Below are 23,705 nucleotides of genomic sequence, written 5' to 3' on the forward strand. Positions count from 1 at the left end.
TGCACATTTGCTTGGCTTTAAAAAAAATCTACACTTTATAAATGTAATGAAGTAATGAAATATTACTCTAGAAAATTACATCACTGCATGCAATGCCCTCATTAATTTGCTAACAAAATGTGACAATAACAAACTGCTTATTGCTAACCTTGAATCCTTATTATTTACACGAAGGCCCAACATAATAAAAATGAAATAAAATAAAGTGGTGGGTATAAAACCTTCACCCAAGCATAAACTACTACTAAACAAAACAAAAAAAAAACAACACACAAGACAGGAAGGCCGTTTGGGTGAAAGCATTAATTTTATGTCATAAATTCTGTACTGAACATATAGTATGAAGATGTTAGCATCTCTGTACAAAAAAGTTAAATGATTAAATTAGCATTGTAACCAGTTCACTGCTCATGAAGTGTGCTGCAGTAGTGAAGGGGTTACAGAAGAGCATCCCTTAATTACAAATAGAATTCCAAGTGACCCATAGAACAGATTAGAGCAAGAATGAACATGCCTTGAAATGAGTTCTCAAAAGTCAAATTTGACTTTACCAGATATGTATGTATGTGTGGGGACGATGACATATGTTTCAATTTTACTATCAGAAAATAGCAAAACTGCTTAAATATTTAATATAACAGGAATGGATCCTCAAAATCTCCAACACACAGGGAGCTCTTGCTTAAAGCTTGATCATGTTAATGTGGTTTTCTTCCCAGGAGATGGGCTAGTAAGATGCAGAATGAACAGCTGTTTCTGCAGACCGTTCCAAGCATCAGACTTTGTTCTCTTGGTAGCGATGATTCTGCACACAGCAGCTGCCACCCTCCGACAAGGAAATGAGGACCAGCCGCTTTGGGCATCCTATCCACAGATTGTTATGAAAAGCCTGTATCACTAAGTAGGTAGTACAGACGGCTGCCCATTTGCCAGCCAGTACATTGTAAAGGGAGGTAATGTGCTTTATTCCGAAAATAGCCAGCCTGTTTCATTCCACCTGTCTTCCAGTTGTTCAGTCATGGAAATTCTCATTTTTTTTTTTTTTTTTTAAAGGCTGTGAGCTAAAATCAAAATGTTTTTTTAAATCAGTTGTGGTAAAAAGTCAAGATAGGAGACTTCTCAATATTGTAAGGACAGAGTGGGGGGGCAAAGAGTGAATGGTAAGATGTGGGGTGGGGACTGAGGTAACCCGGGATATGCTGATCCGGTCCAATATACAAGTCTTTATGTCAGCAACCACACTTTATAGACTGCAATAAATAAAATAAAAAATTATATTATATATACATATATATATATATATATATATATTTTTTTTTAATTGCAGCCTATAAACTGTGGTTGCTGACTAAACCTTTGCAACAGTGACAATAGTGGTACATGAGCCCAATTATGGAGACTATTATTTTTTTTTAATGACAGGTTAGCTTGATAAGTGTAATACAACTGTATCCAGTGTCTGATATTATTGTCCTGAAAATTAGTTTTTGGTTAACACTCATAACTGGCTTACAGGTGAGTTTTTAGTATTGCTAGAACCTATATATAGTTTCTTATTTCTTTACCAAGTAAACTGGCTAATCTTAAAACTGGTCTCAGACTGCAAAACATATTCTGATAAATCAATGTCTTGCTTGACTGGCTTAAGAAATTGCCATTTGCTATAAGCAGCAGCATGCTATGCATTTCAGGTTTAGAGGCCGGCTGAGACAAAGTGAATTTTTCGAACCCTGTCAACCCAGGGCACGTTCATGTAACATATGTCTGGAGGGTCAAGAGCTGCAAGCATAAGCACAGCTGTCCCACAGAATACTGATTGCCAAGTCCAATTCTTAGCAAGAGTACTCCTAAACATCATATCGAACAAAAAGACAATTTTGATCACCAAAAGGAATTCATTCTCCTCTCATCTCATGGCATATTTCTTCCTACCATCAGTCTGCTCTGACTGTGCTTTGTGTAATGGGATAACTGTACAGTATTAAAACATGTTGACCCAGTGACAGAATTACAGATAGCACTGTTTATAAAAGGTTTCGGTTGCCAAAGATATTGCTTGGATCCACGTAATTCTTGACAGACTGGAGCATCCCAATACCGACGCCTGAAATGCTGTCCTTTAGCCACTGCTTCCGCAACTTTCCCACTAGAAGAGAGGAGGGGGACAAAAGAGAAAAGAAGAAAAAAAAATAATGAAATAAATAAAAATAAAATGCTTTGGTATACATTCATGATACAAGCAGCCAATCAATCTTGTGGCCATGAATGAATAAACACGGAGTGATAAATGCTTTTATTCAGAAATGAGAAATGTTTTCCTTTATTTGATTTATTCAGCCCACCAGACTATCAAGCTCATTAAGTTTGGTGTATTCCCAAAGGAAGACTGCATTCAGCATCGCCTGCTCTCTGCACACTGCAAGATGTAGATGAGGTTTAGGCGGGGATTATGGGTTGCTTAGGAAATAAATGTGGTTACCATTTCATTATTTGCTAAGAACTAAAATCTTAATCTAATGACCTGTTTAATAAAAAAGCAAAAAAAAAAATCCACCACCCAAACATAAATAAATAGATCTATGCAGAGAATAAAAAGTCAAATCACTCCAAACTAAAGTCTCCTGTGCATTTGAAGATTTTTGAAAAGGGCACAAACCACTTGACACAATAAAAAAATAAAAAAAATATTACACACAATTTCTATGTCTCTCAATTTCTCTATACATATCTGCTACTACTAGATGCAGTGGGAAACCGTGTAAACCAGTGTGTAGAAAAATGCTGTCGACAGAAGGATACAAAGCTGTAACTAGAATTACTTTAAACATCATTAATCTAAAAAAAATTAAACATGGTACTAAAAAAAATATCAATAAAGAAACACTACAGCTGCTCATTTTCTAGGCTAATAGAAAGTTCTAGCATAGAAATCTTTATGTTCTCTTTAGAAAATTGAAGTGTTGATTTTTTTTTTTTTTTTTTGCAAAGGCAGGTTTAATAGTGTTAATAAATGGCTTGTAAAAGACATAATTAAATATTCACAATACTTTTAAGAATATTTAAGTTATTAATGGAGTTTGACACCTCCAGGAACCTGCAACATACTGCAGAAGTTAGAACTGACTAAATAATTCTTAAAGTGGAAAGATAACCTGCAACTTTTTTATATGGAAATTAATCTATGGAATCAAGTTTATAAAAAATAAATAAATTACATCTAGGTGTCATAGTTAATGTGACCAATCCTCTATCATCACATTTTATTGGATCAAAGTGAAACTTCCACTATCGATTCTTATTGGGTTAAGTGAGCTCAGTAGTTGCACTGCAGAACGGTCAACTCCATTAAAAAAAAAAAAAAACACCCAAAAAGGAAAAGGAGATGGATGAAGGCCACTCAATAAAATGAAGTAACATTTTTTGCTTAGGGTAACCATCTTGATTGCACTATTACTGCATTCAGAAAGTTTAAAAATAAACAAACAAATTTGGCAGATCTATGTTTTTACAGTGTATGTGGGAGTTTTTTTTTTCTTAACTATCCAAATATTGAAAATTTGATAAAAACCTACAGTAGATTTTTAAAAGTTATATAATTTAAACAGAAAATTAGTTTCCACATGACCTAGGAATAAATGGTACATTATTACCACTGTTATTTAATCATCGAAACAAGCTAGAACAACATTGTACCATGTCTCTTGGGTTTCATTTTAATGTGGACAGCCCCTCAATATACAAGCAATGTTGGCTGTTCATAAACAAAATCAATTAATGAACCAAGGTAATCTTCATATTATCTAGTTTATCTGGAAACTCTGGAACTACGAGTTGGTAATTTTTGATAAATGTGCTTATGAACATTAAATTATACAATGTCAGCATACTATGCAGCACTTTATAGCTGGAAATAAACACAGTAATACAACAAACCTTGGTATTAACAGATGAAGAGGTAAGATGGCCCTGCTCGAAAAAATTTCAGTCTGCAGGACAAAATGAGTTTGATAAAGTGGTACATATTGCATTTTGGTCCACCAGGTTACAATGAGAAAAGCTGCTTAGTGGGGCTATATGATCCAGTCAGAGAAATATTGGTTTGGAGGCCAGAATGTTGTTTGCACATGGAAATAGAATGAATGTAGATTTTGAGCAAAAAGCTTGCATAAACAACCTGGTTTTGGTCGGATTGTTCAGAAATTTGTCTAATGGATAGCCGGCAAGGACCAGCGATGCGCATGCACGCTGGGACCTTGCCGACCCCGACTATCTGCGGAACATGCTCGTCAACCTGACAACGATCATCAGGTTCCACATGTTTGCAGATAAGAGGTCGGTCTCCTGCACTGAATGACGTTCAGTGAAAGCTGTTCAGTGCGGGCACCTGACCTAGGTGACCTAAAAGGACTGAACGCTAGTCGTTCAGTTTTTCAGGTCGCCTAATAGACTCCTTAAGTGTGTTATGTGGCTTTTTTTTTGTCAACTAGGGACCAACCACCATTATATGTTAGTATGTTACACACTAAATTATTTTCAAAAGAAATTAGTTTCTTGGCTTATTGCTGCTACTTTTGTTATACTTATTGTATTTTAGTGTATAGTTTTTACCTTCTAATTTGCCAATACAAACATATAGCCAATTTAATGTCTGCTATCTGAGGTCTATATATTTAAGACCGCAAAAACAAAAATAAGAAAAGTCTTTTTTTCTTTAGGTTAGGGGGTGTTTAAATATTGCATGGTTTGTTAAAGCTATCTAGCACCTTTATGTAATAAACACAGGATAAATATTTTTTGTGCTATAATAAAAGTGAAATAGTAATAGAGTTTATGGTGCCTCTCTATTTGGGGACAGCATTTATTTAAGTTGTGTTGTACATCTGAAACAGATCCCAATGTCCATTTACACTATATGTAACAGGTCATAGCGAAACACAAACTAACATATCTCGTCAGCTGCAGACATAATCCAACATGTCAGTTAATGTGATGGAAAACCTTTTAAGAGACTTTGTTCTCAATTGTTGAGCTATCAAACTGTCAGATTAACAACCGCAACAACCACATAGTAACTTTTCAAGACATGTTTGTTTAGGACGGAAGGCATTGTACTACTCCTCCCCCCTCTACCATCAAACCATATTCAAATAAGCTGCATTTTAATTTACAAGAACATTTTTTAATTTCCAATGTATATAAAATCTCAGGCATTTTTGTATATTTAGAGGTATCATTATTATTATTATTATGGTCCATTTATGTCTGTGCTGTTTTGCAGACTAGAGCAGATTTGTAACAAATAGCCACTTTTCAGAACTGTGCATAAAAACTAGTCAGGACAGACTGCAACAGGTTGACGGGAGTCAGTAAAGTTATCGAAGGAAAACTGAAGGGGCTGAACCCTCTTGAAATATCTAAACCATCTTTATGGACACCAATAAATTATTAACCAACATGTTTCTGCTGTGTTATTGCCATATTTGTTTTGAAAGTTCCGTTTAGTCTACAGTACGGCAAAGGTCAGCAGGTTGCCTCCATCTGGTCAGCAGTGAGGCATTTTTTCTACAAATTTTAAGATGGAACAAAGTAGAAGATTATAAATCACGCTGCACACATGATGGCACCATAAACAGATTTATATTAGCATGTAAGGCTTCAGAACAGACTGATGAAACATCTAGATTTTATGCAGAAATCTCTCAAAACTTTATTGTTAAAATTAACTTTGTACTTATCCAGAACTTGTCATTGTACAGTAAGGGGGGGGGAAAAAAAAAAAGACCAAAAGGAAAAAAATATATCATATCATATCATATATATATATATATATATCTCTATATATATATTCTGATTGATATATATATATAAATATTTAAAATAAATATCTCCTTTCACTCTTTCCTCTTTTACAACTTTCAGAAGGAAGATCTGTAACACTTGCCCCATAGAACAACACTGTTGCTTATGCTCAGACAACTTTCACAAAATGGACTCTGTAAGTACAGTATTACAGCATCAGTTTATTGCTCTGGCTGCATAACATCTAAGCTAAAGTGCAAAAGTAAATGTGAAAAAATAAAAAAATGTTTTATATATCACACCATTGTGATTTTTCATATAATTGTAGCCCAAATAAACTGTTCTAGATACCCAAACAGCAAATAATAATAATAATATTTTAATATTTCATTTAAATTGGACTTTACTTAATTTCTTAATTTATGTTCCTCGGAGGCCACAGTAGTCCATTGATTTATAGGTAGATAAAAGGCAAAATAAAATCTGGCTGCCTTTCTGTAACTGCTGTCTGTAATAGAGCTGCAGGGAATATGTCCTGTGGTTATAGATGCAATTGTCCTGAAAATACTTCAAACAACTGCACAAACAAGATGGAGTACATCAGAGCCACAGCAGGGTGTCCGGCAGCCAACGTGCCTGCCTGTTCATCCACCTCAGGAAAAACAGCAATTCCACAAGGGAAGCATCCAACTTGTGAGCAGCCACCGAACGGCCATTGCATATTTAATGAAGTTGCTCTCCAAGTGCTGGAAAACAGAAGGTGCTTGGAGTGCATCATTAGTTCTGTCAGAGTGATAATTTACACATCTATCTTGTCAAATTTTCTATGGTTTACACTTTTACTAGAATAAATCTAATGTGCATTTGATTAGCGGAGTGGAAATGGAGAAAGCGATAAGGGATGGGAAGCACAAATTTCCATGGGTCCTCTATAAATATATGTGATATAAGTACAAGTATTTTCTTCAGATTATGGGTTCCCTGAGGGAATTCAGAGAGAATAGAAGCGTTCATCAGAAATGGACAAATATAATATATACATGTACGTCACAGACAGGGGAGTGCACTGCGAAAAATCATTAGCAAGAAGAATTAATCTTAATTACAGTACCCAACACCAAAAACTTTACATCAAGAAGGAGTCACTTTTTAAGAATAATATGCACAGCTTTTGGACACCTCTTCCTGTCTAAATAGCCAAAAAATCTATTGCAAGAAGTACCTGTAAAAAAACAACTGCAGATAAATACTTGTTTACATATATTTGTAATATTTAGAACGTATCAAAAATACAATCTCAGATTATCGTGACATTTTAGCAGAATCACTTTACAAATATCTATCCTCAGTCTTTCTAGATATAGTGAAGGGAATAAATTGGAATGCCAAATGAGATTCTTCAAATGTATTTTGTAATGTCTTATACTTAACGGTCCCTGCATATGAATATAAATACAGTTATGGTTTTGAATACTATAAATTATTCAATTTCCCTTGGTCTGTTTGCGAATAGTTTGCCCAGCTATACCATCTACAAACAAATGATTTAAGAGAGGTATTTTTAATAATAGGGACTAAATATAAAATACTGCCTAGTGTAAAAGCTGTGCAATACACTAATGAGCCAAAACATTATGACCAATTGCCTAATATGCTGTTGCTCCTCCATGTACCCACAAAAAAGATTTGACTGGCAGACATATGGACTCTACAAGATATCTGAAGGTGTCTTCTTGTGTCTTCTTGTATCTGCTACAAGGACATTACCGGCAGATCCTTTAACTCCTGTATGATGCCATGTGGAGCATTGTGGATCTGACTTGTTGTTCCAGCACATACCACAGGTGCTCGATTAGACGGAGATCTGGTGAACTGAGAGGCCAAGGAAATACCTTGAATTAATCATGTTCCTCAGACCCTTCACGAACAATCCATGCAGTAACCCTGGTCCGCGTCAAATTAATGTCCACGTGAATGACCAGACTATGGGCTATTCAGTAGAACATTGCCCAAAACATCACAGTCCCTCCAAAGGCTTGTATTCTTCCCACAACACATCCTGGTGCCATCTCCTAGGTAAACGATGCACTGGAACCCAGCTGTTTACATGATGCAATAGAAAAAAGGATTCACTTGACCAAATGACCTTCTTCCTTTGATCCAAGATGCAGTTACGAAGCTAGCATGCCATTGTAGGCACTTTTGATGGTGGACAGGAGCTAGCATTTACACGTGACACATTACTCCCATAACCTTAAGCAAAATAGTTTGTAATATGGGCGCAAATTTCTTGGCTGCCCAACAACCTGTCAGCAGCTTGTGGTTTCCCATCCTTAGACAACTGTTGGCAGGTACGTACCATGGATAACCTTCAGCACCCCACACAAAAATTATCTGATCCAGTTGTCTGACCATAACGATTTGGCCCTTATCAAAGTCACTCTGGTCTTTACACCTGTTTGCATCTTCCGTATTCAACATGTTGATTACGAATGCCTAATGTCAGCTTACCGGCCTAAAATATCCCTAACGTTGACAAGCGCCACATTGTTCACTTTATATGGGAGAAATCATAATGTCTTGGCTCATGGGTGTATGCAAGCAATGTATTAAAAGTCAGTCAAAAATGTAGCATGGGCATTAACCTTCAATTTAGATCAAGACTCATATTGCTTTATAACTGTCACACAGAACTCAAACTTGTAGTTTTGACTATTGGAAACCAGGTGCTCTAGTTTTACATTTACTTCTTTTATGTGCGTGAACACATTGAAATGCCTCTATCCTTTATTTAGATATATTTATTGTCCGAATGAATAACATGCAGCTTTGCTGGATAGGCCTTGAGAAGCTGATTTCTGCTACAGCCGAGCAAGAATTAGCCGACAATGACAATCACATCTCACCTTAATTAAAGTGAACTTTTTTTGCCTAAAGTACTAACCATTTGATCATCAATCAGCATTTCATAATGCAGGCAGAATGAGGACATTGAGGTGCCTTTATTTCACGTTAAACAACTTTACATTTTTAGGCTTTTAATACGTTGATTTGAAAGTATTCAATAATCTCTCTAAAAATTCTACTGAAAATTCCAGGTGTTGCACTGAAAGTAGTGAGAGAGTACAAATTACTCACTACTCAGGTGATGCTCCAATTACAAAGAAATTTACTGATTCTAAATGAGGGATACAATCTACAGCCTCCACCCCATATATCGCACTGTAATATCCTTTTCAGGAAAACAAAACCTGGTTTCTGCATTATTTACAGAATAAGGTGCATTAGTGTCAACATGACCAGATCACCATTATCCTGACCAAACGATAATGCCCCCTCCCCCCTGCAACTCCTCCATTGGTAAATAAAGCCCGCTCTAGATGGATAGTAGGGGGGAGGCAAAAATAAACCCTTCTTTTTCTTTGGGGGTGGGTAGAGGGGTTTCTTTAAATTCTATATTAAAAACATAGGACAACTTATTTCAAAAAGTAATTATCATCTAAATATCTATACCCCTAAACATAAGCAATGACCACGTCATTTATAAACATCAAGAAAAAAAAATCTTTAAAAAAGGACCCTTCAATAAAGACATAAAAAAATAAATAAATCCCTTTTCGTAGTGTTTATTTTAGTTTATTTAAACACTAGTAAAAGCCTGAACGCTGCTATATGGACGGAACCCACGGATTCCACTGACTCCATGCCTGTAGTCGAGAGCATCAGTGCCTTATATGGGATCAGTGTAGTTGATCTGGTTTCCACACAATCCCGTTAGACACTGGTTCATTGCTAATGTGCATTGGACAAGTGCAATAAATACAGATTATTAATACATTCATCCATCTTAATTCAACTCTTGAGGCAAAAGGCACTGGAGGAAAAAGGGTCATTACTTTTAATTCAAGCCTATTCATTACCGGTCCCATTGATTACATGCCAATGATTATAGGTCTCAGACACTGCTCACAGATCAACTAACAACTCATCCAAGGGTCAAAGGCTATGAAACCTACATGGAAACTGCTTCTACACAATGCAGACTAAAATGGAAAAATAAAAGTACATGCAAACATTGAACAATTTGTATCCAAGTAAGAGAAGGGGGTGGGCAGGGTATGGATTATACAGGACCAGGCTCATCTAGGGGCCTGGAGAGAGCCTAGGCCAGCCATGGATGAGGTGGGATGCCCTTCTTTTTAGGTACACGCCATCACGGAAGATAGTATTTTAAGTAAAAGTTTGAAAGAGTGGGTGTGGCTATACCCTGTTTTGGCCATGACAACCTTCTCCACCCGGGCTTGCTGAATGTCTTGGCGGCACTGCTCGAGGCTAAGGGGGCAACACAGTTACTGCCCTAGCTGCACCTGTCTGTAGCTAGTAGGGCACCTGGATCCGCTGCTCCCCTCTTCTCTGCAGTCATGTGCACTGGCCTCCATAAGTGCCCCGGGTACAGCATACGTATTCAGCAAGCCCAAGTTTTTCTTCTAAATAAAATAGAACAGCTTCAAGAAAAACAGCAACATAGACCAAACCCATTTTTCTTTCCATAGTGCAAGATGAATTACAGTAAAGGTGCCTTCACACTTGGCAATGTGCTCACGACCCGACATTGTGTCCGATTTCCACTTGAACTCTCCCCAGCAGCTCCCCGGCACGATTTGGTGTTAAAAACTGCCAATGTGACAAACTATCTATCGTGCCTCCTAACTAGTACATCGTGACTTAAGCTGGGTACACACTGACAGATATATTGGCCGATCAATTGATCGGCCAATGTATCTGCTGCCCGTCGGTCAGTGTGTACCCGCGATATGTCGGTGAACGTTGGCGTTCACCGACATATCGCATTGTGCAGCACAGCCAATGGACAGATATGTCTGCAGACATATCTGTCCATCGGCAGGTGCGTAAGGGTGGTCGGTAGACCGCCCTTACACACATACAGCGGCAGCCGCGAGGAGGGGGGCGGGACACTCACTGGTCGCTGGAACCTGCCCCCGACACGCCCCCTGGTTGCCGGGAGCTGCGGGCAGGCACAGTGATGGTTGTTCAGTGTGTACGAACAACCATCATCTGCAGATATATCTGTATAGTGTGTACCCACCTTCAGATTGTCAGATGTGCCCTACAGCACAGCAGATGTGAAGATGCGATGTACGACCTGCGGGCACGCGCATCTGCATCATGATCAGGAGTGGACACTCACGATTTGGGCATATTTTACACGATTTGTCGTCACGATGCGTCAGAAATTGGGCAAATCGTGTAAAATATCGCTAAGTGTGTAGGCACTTTAACTCCCCCTGTAAAAGACCAACAATTCAAGCGTTAGAAAATCATGAAGGCTCTTGTTTTACACTAATGCGCAAGAAATGAACAACAGTACAACAGTCACCTCTTTGAAAAAGACAGAGCACAGTAAGTACATATTCGTCAGTTTTGCTGACCTTTACGTTTAGGATTTATAATATATGTCAGAAATCTCACCACTAGCTGGAAACTCCCCCTATGTAATCATATATACACACGATCTAAATATAAAAGCTTCAGAAGCTGATCTATGCCAGAATACATCAGCCATTAATTGTGAAGAAATTCAAACCGAAAAGAAACCGCTAAAAAAAAAAAGGTATCACTGATCTCACTATAATTACTACACAAATAATGTATATGACACTAAAATGTAAATGGTGAAAACGAAAACACTGAAGACCACACTCAATCTTCAAAGAATCCCATAGTTATGAGGTCAGTCTGAATAGTATTTCATTATACTACACATCTATCATTGTGTGCATTGTTAACGTATAGAATTAATCTATATAAATTATATTGAACCACGTTTTTTGTTTCCCGGGTCATATGACTGCACAGAGGTCACTTTAAATTCAATAATACTGTACCGCACAATTATGCTTTAGGTGTATAATAGCAAAATAATAACATTTTCAACGGCCTGTGCATTTGGAAAGTTTTGCCTATTATATTTTTCTTTACATTTTTCAGATCTGTAGATAAATTACAATGCTGTGTTAAAATAAATACATAAAAAACCCTTACACATTTGTATTGTTTTTAGTTGGTTCCAAACCTAACATGTTGCTACTGCTGCCCAACTGCTTTCCAGTAGCCCAGGTAACGTTTTGTACAGGGGACCCCTTGATGAAGCCCTAGGTGGATGAAACACGTTCGGAAGCTGCTCATCTTGCCTCATGAACTTTTTTGCACTTTACTCAGATAAGCATTGACCTTTTTAAAATCCTGCTGCTTTTAAACCTTTTTAGAATTTTTGGAATTGTGTTTGTCTGTATTATGAATTGGATGTTATTTATTTTTGCTCAAAAACGTACATTGCGCTTCCATATATAAATAAATAATAAATAAATATACTTAAACAACAACTACAGTCATGGCCAAAAGTTTTGAGAATAACACAAGTTTTGGTTTTCACAAAGTTTGCTGCTTCAGTGTTGTTAGACCTTTTTGTCAGGTGTTACTATGCTATACTGAAGTAACATCACAAGCATTTCATCAGTGTCAAAGGCTTTTATTGACAATTACATTAAGTTATGCAAAGAGTCAATATTTGCAGTGTTGACCCTTCTTTTTCAAGACCTCTACAATTCGCCCTGGCATGCTGTCAATCAACTTCTGGGCCACGTACTGACTGATTGCCGCCCATTCTTGACTAATCAATGCTTGGAATTTGTCAGAATTTGTGGGTTTTTGTTTGTCCACCCGCCTCTTGAGGATTGGCCACGAGTTCTCAAATGGGATTAAAGTCTGGGGAGTTTTCTGGCCATTTACTCAAAATGTAGATGTTTTGTTCCCCGAGCCACTTAGTTATCACTTTTGGCTTATGGCAAGGTGCTCCATCATCATGCTGGAAAAGGCATTGTTCATCACCAAACTGTTCTTGGATGGGTGGGAGAAGTTGCTCTTGGAGGTTATGCAAACTGTTGGATGGTCCCGCACGGAAGAAATTATTTTTAATTGCAAAACCAGAGTCTATTATATATATATTAAAGGATTCTAATCTTTCCCCATAGTGTATAGTTATTGTGTATATCAAATTATATACCTATGGGGGTGCAAATCGACACTCTTGAAAACAGTATTTAGAAAAACATAAGAAACAAGGCAAGATTATACTGTCAAATGCACTATTAGATCCAATATTTATTATTGAATTGGTCAAAACCATTGATGATCGGTGGTCATGCCAACATTAAAGCATCCTGAGACCATTCATGTGTGGGGTTGCTTCTCATATATTTTATGGACATATTATTATAGCAATGTTGCTGTGTCCGGAGGACATTTTATGTCCATAAAATATATGTAACACTTCAATGTTGGGGAATGTAACTGGGGCTGCCCGGCTTGAGCCTATGCTATATAGATAAAAGAGAACTCGAGCACGGCACGGAGATCAGCTCCGGGGAGAGAGCGACTGGGACTGTCCGGCTTGAATCTATATTATATAGATCAGAGAAAGCACAGCACGGAGATCAGCTCCGGAGACAGATTTTGAGGGGTATTCAATATGAAACGTTAACTTCACTGTCGAAGTTAACATTTCATATCGGAGTTTTTACCTGCGTTAAAGTATCGGGCGCGCTCCCGCTTATCCCCGTATTAAATATAAAATTAACGAAAACGGGAAACTCCGAAGTTGGATTTGCGTAAAGTAACGAATTTTTCCTTTAAAAAATTGTAAGACCCCCCTAAAGTTGTAAAAACATGGGGGAACACTATGGGTACCCCCGTTTTAGCCTTTAAATGAAAGTCGGGGATTTAAATAGCCGCAGCAGGTGTTTTTTTCCCAACATTTAAGAAGTGTTGCAGAAGAGCACTTAGGTTATTTTTTTCATTTTTTTAAGTGGTCCCATCAAATTTGCGGTACATGAAAATGGGTACTAGCATATTTTTAAGTCCCTAAAGTAAATTTTTAAAAATTCTGCATTTGTGCACCTGCCGCTATAAATCTATTCTTCAAAACACCTGCCGCATACTTGCAGAATAGCCCTGAACCTATTTCCCTATTGTTATACAATTTTTTCCCAATTTTTTTTTTCTCCCCAATTTTTAAATTCATTTTTTGGGGTGTCCCTATTTTTTTTTTTAAAACTTTTTTTGACACAGTTCTTTTTTAAATGTCATTCCCATGGGTGCAGGCTATTTTTTTTAAGCCTGCATCCCTAAACCCCAATTCTGCACTTTTTTTTCGACACCTATTCAATGGTGAAAAGTTATCCCCGTTTTTTATCAAAGACTTTTCAAAACTGCGATAAGTCTTTGAAATTGAATACGGTGTAAAAGTAAAACCTGCGATAATGACGTCATACCTCCGATATTAACGCAAAAACGATGTTTTTGCTCCCATATTGAATACCCCTGTTAGAAATTTAGTTGATGGGAGTGAATGTTGGCTTATACCCTGTAACAGAGTAACAGTGACACTATTAAAATAAAAAGATACAGTTGACAATTGTTTCCGAGGATAGAGGAGCAAAATATGAATTCATATAATAAAGGAGGTACATTAGGGAACTACTATTCAAGAAAAACTTTATATATAGTTTTTCCCCTCCTTACTCCTCTCACTATGAAGACTGATGACACGTCAAAACAGAGATGACAACATTCTTCTGAATTATAATCAGCAGTCGGGACTAAGTGTCAATTATTGCTATAATAAATCCACAGCAGTATTACACAAGTAAAGTGATACGATGAGAGATTATTAAGGGAATAATCCCTGTGATGATAACAAAAAATGATACATTGATACACTGAATTTAGAAACTACTGTATGCAAGAGAACGGTAATGCTGTATAAATAAAAAGATATAGCCAAACAATCACTACCTGTTAACTACACTCAGTAATTTTTATTTTCCCTATGGTAAGTAGTTTATAATTGCTATCAATAGATTTGTGCTATCAAAGTACAGTTTATAATATCTCTCTCCATGTACTTTAAAATCAAAATACTGGGAAAATAGGTCACATTAGATGTTAATTAAACACCAAATTGTAACTTAACATCACCCCATAACTTGAAAGTGATATCAACAGACTATAATTAGTCCGACAGCAGCAAAGACATACCTTTTAAATCTATATCACTATTTCAATACTTAATAAACACATATTCAAACCTTAATAATATCTTTAACTGTACTTTTAAATATTCGCCTTTACATTATTTTCTCTCTTCTTTCAATAGGATTATTTTATTTTAATAATAACTAATAAAGATTTAACATTTTACATTTTTTTTCCAGAGAATCTTTGATGAACAATAAATATTGGATCTAATAGTGCATTTGACAGTATAATCTTGCTCTTGGAGATTGTTTTGGTACCATTCTTTATTCATGGCTGTGTTCTTAAGACATAAATGTGAGTGATCCCACTCCCTTGGCTGAGAAGCAACCCCAAACATGAATGGTCTCAGGATGCTTTAATGTTGTCATGACCGCCGATCATCAACGGTTTTGACCAATTCATTTAAGATGGCAATAGGGATCAATGGTAAACCAGGCTTGTATAGCATTGATACATATTGCCGTTTTAAAACTATCCAATATTATATAGGATAGGAAAAAAAAAAATCCCTGAAGACTCCCATATGATTTGTGAGTTAAAATGTTGAGTAGAACACCATTAAAAAATTCTTAAACGTCCTATATTTCTTAATTAGGGACACAAAAATGGAAAAAAACCTGCTGACTGACCTATGACAGTAAAACTACAGGCGTTTGATCCCATGAATAATCTAAAACAATGCAATCTAATAATAAAGAGGTCTTAGAAACAGGATTAGGAAGTTCAATAATTGTTATCGCATAATGTCCACTTTCAAGGAATATAAAGTATATCAAGTTTAATCATATTTAATCAATCATTCTTTGTATGTATATTATTCATAAAGAACTACACTGCATCTGTGGCTTTTAATAATACATGCAGTATGTACGGAACATTCCAACTTGCCAAATGTAATTTGCAAGAAAAAGTTAAGTTTATTATATTTGTGTAATATAATTACTTTATAAATTAGAAATGTGACTAAACGCATCATTTTAATGGGAAAATTAGTTGCGTTTTGGTTTAACATTTCTTTTTAATAAAACAAAGATTTCCAGGATGCATCAGACTTTCACTGATGCAATTGATTTTAAATTTAAGTAAAATATTATGCTTTTTTTAATATAGTTTGCAAATACGTGTTATAGCGTGTATTTTACTCACAAATGAGGACCGGGGACTCACTTTTTCACCAGGGACGCGATCCGCTGCCAGACAATCTCGTGGCTCCTGGTTATATGATTGATGTATATGCTGGCCCAGCTGCAGGGAGAACTAGAACAGGGGGTGGAGCCAACAGCAGTTCATACGTGAGGACTGCCCCGGCGCGTAGACTGTCACTGCGCCCAGGCCCTCCAGTGTGAAGACAGCACCCGGTAACAAGGCGCTGTGGACCAGGCAAGACACCGCGCTCCCCTAAGCTTTGTCCCTGGCTCCCCCCGGCTCCCCACCTCCTACGCCTTGTCACCAGCGCCCCACCTCCTACGCCCTGTCCCCGGCTCCCCACCTCCTACGCCTGTCCCCGGTTCCCCATATCCTATTCCTGTCCCCAGCTCCCCACCACTTATAATCTGACTCCCCAATTCTTTCTGTCCCCGGGTCCCCACCTCCTACGCCCTGTCCCCAGCTCCTCACCACCTACACCCTGTCCCCGGCTCCCCACCTCCTTCGCCCTGTCCCCGGCTCCCCACCTCCTTCGCCCTGTCCCCACCTCCGCCTCCCACACATCAAGAATACGAGGAGCAATTAGGACCTGCAGCATGAGTACAGCGGCCCCCATCCAGCTCACACAGAAAAAAATACAGAGCAGTGCACAGCTAGAAGCAGAGAGTTCTTTGAACATTTTTGTTCAAAGGTAAGAGTAGAACATTTTTGATATATTTTAAAAATGTATTTAAATTTTATTGGTTTGAGGTTTATCATAAAATTATGCAGAAACTACAGTTTCTGCATAATTTTATGTGTCACCACTATGTAAGAACAGTCTAAAGCAGAAGATTTCACAGAAATCTCATGCAGAAGACTAACTACCACAGCAGACTGCAGTCTCCATTATTGCGACCAACATATTTTGTTGCTCAGGGCGATCACTGTTATATATATATATATATATATATATATATATATATATATAGAAATCACAGGGGCTCTGCACTCACCATAATAACTAATAATAATAATAATGATGGCTATGTCCATGTTATAATGAGCAACAGAGTAGGGACTTGCAGTAAAGTGGGGTCCCGTGACGATGGGCTGCAAGCTTAAATGTATTGATCAATTCATGAACTAAAACCCCACTGTTTATTATGATTATTATTAGTTATTATGGTGAGTGCAGAGCCCCTGTGATTTCTATTTAAACAATGTGGTCGCATACCATGTTGCACCCCTAATCTAGGAATGGTGAGTGCCGTGGATTAGTGCTATATATATATATATATATATATATATATATATATATATATATATATATATATATATATATATATATATTGTACACATGGTACGATAAAAATGCACGATATGAACGATAACGATAGACCATATCGTTAATTTTTTGGTGCCTACCAACCCACAAACGACCAGCGACTGATCGTACCGTGTGTACGCACCATTAATGTGACCTGTGTGGGTGTGGGCAGTGCTATGTGGGCGTGTGCACCCCCCTATGATATCAGCCCCTATGTCTCCCTAAATAAGCATAAGTAAAATAATTGCTTAATTTTGTGTGGGAAAACAGTAATACAAATGTAATAATTTATGGTCGATCGTGTGGCCAAAGGGCTACTATTTATCATGTAGTTATGATGATGGGCCTATTTTTATGTGGAGGGCCTGGGGCTGTAGTCTTGTCAGCCCCATTGTTACTCTGGCCCTGCCTCCCAATATATGGTCTATTGGTGCTCCCTAATAATAACAATAGGAAGAACCACTTGCTGACCAGGTTGATGTTATGTGAGAAAATAACCAAATGCGGCAATAATTAACTTTATTGCATTTCCATGTTTTCTTGCAACGGGTTTCTAGATCACAAATCTTATATCTCTATTATTATGGGTCCCTCCAAATGGTAATATAAAAAGCCGAGAGAGGAAAAAATACGCCCGACTTCTCGTTTACAATAACAAGCACTGGGAAGTGGAGTTAAACAGCATTTATACTTCCTCATAGCCTCAAGTATTAGACTACATCTGTTTTCTTTAATACACAAAACCAGAGTTAAAATAGCTCCATTTATCACAGCGTGATTGTAGGCAGACAAACCAGCCTGTCTGTTCCTAGATAGTGAAAGCAACTGTTATTAATCACAATTACAGGACCAACAGTACAAGAGGAATAGCATCAATATTTATCCCCCCCCTTTTTTTTTCACTGAAACTCCAAAGCCTGGCTAAGAATGTCAGGCCACGTCCTGAAGGTCAGTAAATAAAGATGATTTCATTTAGTTAATTCAGAACACCGAGTTCATGTGCCACATGTTAAAACAATTCCAGTTTTCATTACCTTCTGCACACAATGCAAGCTGTAAGTCTTGAGGCTCAACAAGTTTTTGTCTAACTTACTTGTGTAAAATAAATATTGTGCAGGAGTATTGTGCATAGCAATAGGATTCTTTGTTTTAAACATCAGTTTGTGGGAAAATATGTCTTTAAAGGGCACCAATCTCCTAGAAAGTATAGAGGCAGCCATTTTGTGGACTGATGCAACATTAAAACAAATGCAGCCAATCAAGTTACTAGATATTACTGACATCACTGAGGCATGAAACACTACACTGTGTGTATGTGATAATAAAACAGAACTCTAAGCGAAGGGGGGCACTACAGGCTCCTATTTCATTTTTACTGTAACATAGTGTAACCTGCCTGTGTACACAGTCAGTTAAAGAAGAAATAATGGTAGTAAATGACATCAGTTATAGGTCACATGTTATATATTACTGGTCTGATTAATAAACAAAAAGCTGAAGTAATATTTTTTACACATCATACATTCTCTCACACTCCTTTATAGAAGACTGCCTAGCTAGGAGGGAGGTGCTTCTCTATCTAAACAGATAAGCTGTGGATGACAGGTGGATTTATAATATGCAGAGGCCAGTGATGTTATGTCAAGTTCTCCATATTTTTTTTACCTGCATGATATCCTATCAAGGCACATTCCACAATGTGTCAGCTTCTGCAATCTATAATACATAAGAGTAATAATCTACTGCCGTGATTCTCATCTCCAGTCCTCAAGAACCTCCAGCAGGTCATGTTTTGTGGATTTATGCACAGGTGAGTTAATCTATTTTGCTGGGTCTGTAGTTCTCCCACCTGCTTCCACAGACAGATCCTCCAAACATAACCTGATGGGGGTACTTCAGGGTTAGAGTTTGAGCAGTGGTGCAAGTAGATTTATTTTCTTTCAGGAACTCTGTGCACACGCCATGAGGGGCGTGGCCACATGACATGAGGGGTGTGGCCAGACTGCACACCCCCATTTAACGCCACTCTGTGGGTATGCCCAGTGCCCCAGGAGCTGCCAGGCTGCCCACAGTCACTTACAGGTTAATGCTGTACAGTGTATTTTACTTTCACAGTTCATATCTGACATTTGCGATTTCCAATTTTGGGGTTCAGTGGTTCCATAAACCCATTTAAAATGTTTTAGATTAGCATCAACTGAGCCATTCCTGAAATAATATCTAAAAGATACGAGTTACTGGAAGTAATTTAGCTGCTTAGATTGATTGGTGATCGCCGGCATTGTTATAAAAGTAAAATAAAAGTAATCTTCCCTTCAGCCCTGCTAAACTATACAGTGTCTGACGGCATGCCAACCATACACAATCCCCTTCTGGTGGCATTCTGTGCACATCACAAGACGGCATTAGATATGCCCACAGGTGGAGATATGTACACCCCTTGGACAGAACAGGACATGCCCCTTTGGGCAGTCACAGCATACAGGTTTTACTTTTAAAATCTCCCTGAAATTAGGGGTCTATGGGCCTGATTCAGACCCGGTCGATGTTGCCCAAGTGCGCATGCGCACGACAGAGGCGGCTCCGTCGTGCGCACGCGCGAGACCCGAATAACGACGGCCTAGCCGTCGTTATGGGTCTCGCACCAAAGGGGGCGTGCTGTCGATGGTGATTGATTGGTGGGCGTGCCGGGGGCGTGGCTGCCCAGACGGAGGCGTTCCTATGGGAACGCCTACCGTCTGGGGCCGGCCCCACTGACATCACTAGTGATGTCAGCGGGAGTGCTTTCGGCTCTATTAGAGCCGAAAGCACTCTGGGGCTTGCGGCAACGAGACCCTACCACAAGGGTCACCCACAGCTATGCGAGCGGCCAGGAGGCCGCTCTTAAAAAAAGATAAGGACGGCCCTGATTCAGAGCGAGCCTTGGAAAGAGACAAAATGGACGGAGATAAAGCACCAACCAATTAGCTCCTGTCACTTTTTGAAACACAGCCTGTAAAGTGACAGGAGCTGATTGGTTTGTACTTTATCTCTCTCCAAGGTTTAGTACATAGACCCCTTAGTTTTCAAAACCTGCTGCATGGCTGCTTAGTACACAGCTCAGATGAACAGAGATCAATACCGTACAATATTTAGGGGTCTATTTACTAAGCAGTGTTAGGAGACAGAGTGAAAAGTGATAAGAAAGTGATAAGGTGCCAGCAAATCAGCTCCCAGCTGTCATTTTTCAAACACAGCCTGTGAGATGACAGTTGGGAGCTGATTGGCTGGCACCTTATCACTTTTCACTCTGTCTCCTAACACTGCTTAGTAAATCGACCCCTTAGTTTTTAGATGCATTCTTTATGACTGAGAAATTGCTTTCTTCTAGTGAAGGAAACACCAATCTGATTTAGATAATTACCACTGATTACATATTACAGCAAAAGGACCAACTAAAAAGAATTTTTTTTTTAATCACTGATCATTTTTAAGAACTTACCCTCACTCGACTTCAACAACTGGTCAAATTGCTATTTGTGCATCTTTGGTAAGTATGATTTTTTTATTTTGTATTATTGCTCATATTACTACTGACATGTCACAAAGGGGCCAATTTATAAAAGCTTTCGGTCTTGATAATTACGAAGATACGTTTTTTTTAGTCTGATTTTATGTAATCCAAATATGCTACCTATTTATCATGGGGCTAACGCAGGAGACATTGCAGATGCATCCTGCGTTACGGCAAGGATCGTAGCACACTGCCGTCCCCATGCAATGTATGGAGATGTTGTGATTTGCTATTTATCAAGCTCTGAATACTAAAACTTTGCAGAGATTTACCCCAATAGCTAATGACATCAGCCGGTGTTCGCACGCTCTTTTCTATTGAACGAGCTCCCGGAGTGCAAAAAGGGATCCGTTTAGATCCCGCTGCCTCTCAAACTGCGCATCTGTGACATAAGGACAGTGTAAAGCAGGGCTGGACAAATTTTTCTAAAATCTAGGAGCCAGGATGAAAGTGTAGGAGTCAGTGTAGGAGTCAGACCACTGTCCCCCCCCAAAAAAATTGCAGAAGCGAGTGAGGAGCACAGCTCTGTGTTATGCAACTGTAATGCACACTATACTGGTCCACAAAATGGTCGCTTGAATGGATATAGTAACATGGAGGCCCCCTCAGTGCTATGCACAGCTCCCCTGCTCCACCCCACACCCTCCAGTAATAAAGGACCACATTTCACATAAAATAATGGTGCTAGAAAGTACAACAAAACAACCCTCCCCTCTTGGTCACACCACTATCCCTCTGAGGCTGCTCCGCAATCCCTGGCCACGCATAGACCCTACTACCGGAGAGCTCTGTGCACAGTAGACAGCTGGGACGTACAGGAGCATCAGCGTAGACTGGGACAGACAGCGGGAATCAGAGCAGGCCAGGATGGAGAGGAGTCGTCAGTCCAGGCCGGGACGGACACAGGCACGGCAGTCACCACAGACAACACTCAGCACATGCACTCCTGTGCATGATATGAACACCGCAATACTATAGGCACAAATCTCCGCCGGAGCTGATGAGGATCTGCTTCCTCCCTCGCTGCAAAATCTGGTAGCCAGGCAGCAAAATCTGGTAGCTATGGCGACTTGGCCCCCGGGATTTGTCGAGCCCTGGTGTAAAGTTTTGCTCCTGCAATTAGCAGCTAATGTGTAACATGGTAAATGCACCACGTCAGCTGCTTATTGTAGCAGGAAAACAATGGTAAATTGCACCAAACCTCAGTCCCATATCGCAACAAATCGTGTTGACAAGGGACTTTCGTTTTCGGGGAATTTAACATAAATATTAATCAACAGACCCCCAAATCTTATACGCCAATAAAGAATCATTCAGTTTATGCACGGCCACATAGAACTCAGAAGAACATCTGGATTAAACGGAAAGATCGGAGAGAAAATAAACCACTGCGTGTTGTTAATGTCACAAATATTGCGCTCGTGATCAATGTCTTATTGTTTTCGTAACGCCTGAGTTAACTAAACCAAACACTTGGGTAGGGGTCATTTACAGACTATTCTCAATGATACAAGCGGCAATTACAAGGGGATGAAGTTATGGCATGTTATTGTTCATCTACGATCCTTTCACATGTCACCTATTTTATGTAGTTTACTACAGGTTAAAAAAATAAATAACTGAACACTACATCACTGTAATCATTTTGACTTTGCAAGGCTTAAAAAGACATTTAAGATGGATTGATGCCTATTATCTTGATAACTACAGTAATCTGCAATAGTAAACAAGGTGAAGCGTTCTGCTCGAATGCTCTGGTAACTAACTAATTACTACAGGTTGCAGGCAGAAAGCAAGGCTTTGACCTTCACATACATTTGCCTTTATGGCTGCGTTGACAAATATATTCTATACAACTAAACTTTCACACAAGATCCTAAGCCTGTTATTATTCTGCCTTTACCGGCCGCTGCAAGCGAATTGCAGCGGATCTTTCATATCTGCTGATTTTTATATAAAGAACAAGATAATAGGAATATTGTACATCCTACTGTAAATATATTGTACAGGTTGCAGAACCCTTATTTTACATTTCAAACAAATCAACTTATATTAGTGTTATCCTCGATATTTACTGCACCAGGACAAAATGCCTAAGTCATGTGACCGAAGTGACATCACTGCTCTCAAAATGTGACCAATGACATCACAGCTCTCAAAATGTGACCAATGACATCACAGCTCTCAAAATGTGACCAATGACATCTATGCTCATAATATATAACTTGCAGGATACTTTACATATATTCAGGTCACTTACATATTGTAGCAAATTATATAGTACTAACAAGAAGAATGAAAGCTGTAACCAAACATACAAATAGGATGGTCAGGAATGGTAGGAAGCGAGATATAAAGAACTAGAGGCACTGAAAGACGTAAATATAGAAAATTAACTTTTAGATGCTTTTACAAGAGACTGTACAGCTTGGGTGCTATGCTGCACAAATCTGACCTGTCTCCATAAACTAGTTTAAGTAGATTTAAATAAACAAATGTCATTTAGCCACTAAAGGTCAGTAACTTGTTAACTTTATAATCCCTGAGAGTTTAAGACACCCAAGAAGTGAGGTAGGAAAAGTAGGTAAGTATAGCATAGGTCAGCGTGACAGTGTATGAACACCAATGAAATATTACTAAGTTTGTCATAGTTATTTTTGTTTCATTCCTCAATAAATTTAGTTATTGCAGTCAGACATTACAGCACTGACAATGCACTTACAATACAATTGAACATATTTAAATACTTTACAAGATCATGAATCTCCTCTGGGACTACTA

The 23,705-nt window shown here is 38.4% G+C and overlaps 1 protein-coding gene across 1 annotated transcript in view; it reads right to left on the reverse strand.

Annotated features, from left to right (window-relative positions):
* Positions 1-288: 288 nt before the first annotated feature.
* The window catches only part of AGPS (alkylglycerone phosphate synthase), a 192,825-nt gene continuing 169,408 nt past the window's right edge, over positions 289-23,705 (reverse strand). Inside the window, exon 20 of the mRNA XM_088461206.1 lies at positions 289-2,146. Coding sequence (XP_088317332.1) covers positions 2,025-2,146 — 122 coding nt within the window. The 3' untranslated portion in view covers positions 289-2,024. The remainder of the gene's footprint in view (positions 2,147-23,705) is intronic.

The sequence above is a fragment of the Taudactylus pleione genome, unplaced genomic scaffold (assembly GCF_031769625.1).
Source record: "Taudactylus pleione unplaced genomic scaffold, aTauple2 ptg001027l, whole genome shotgun sequence".
Taxonomy (NCBI): domain Eukaryota; kingdom Metazoa; phylum Chordata; class Amphibia; order Anura; family Myobatrachidae; genus Taudactylus; species Taudactylus pleione.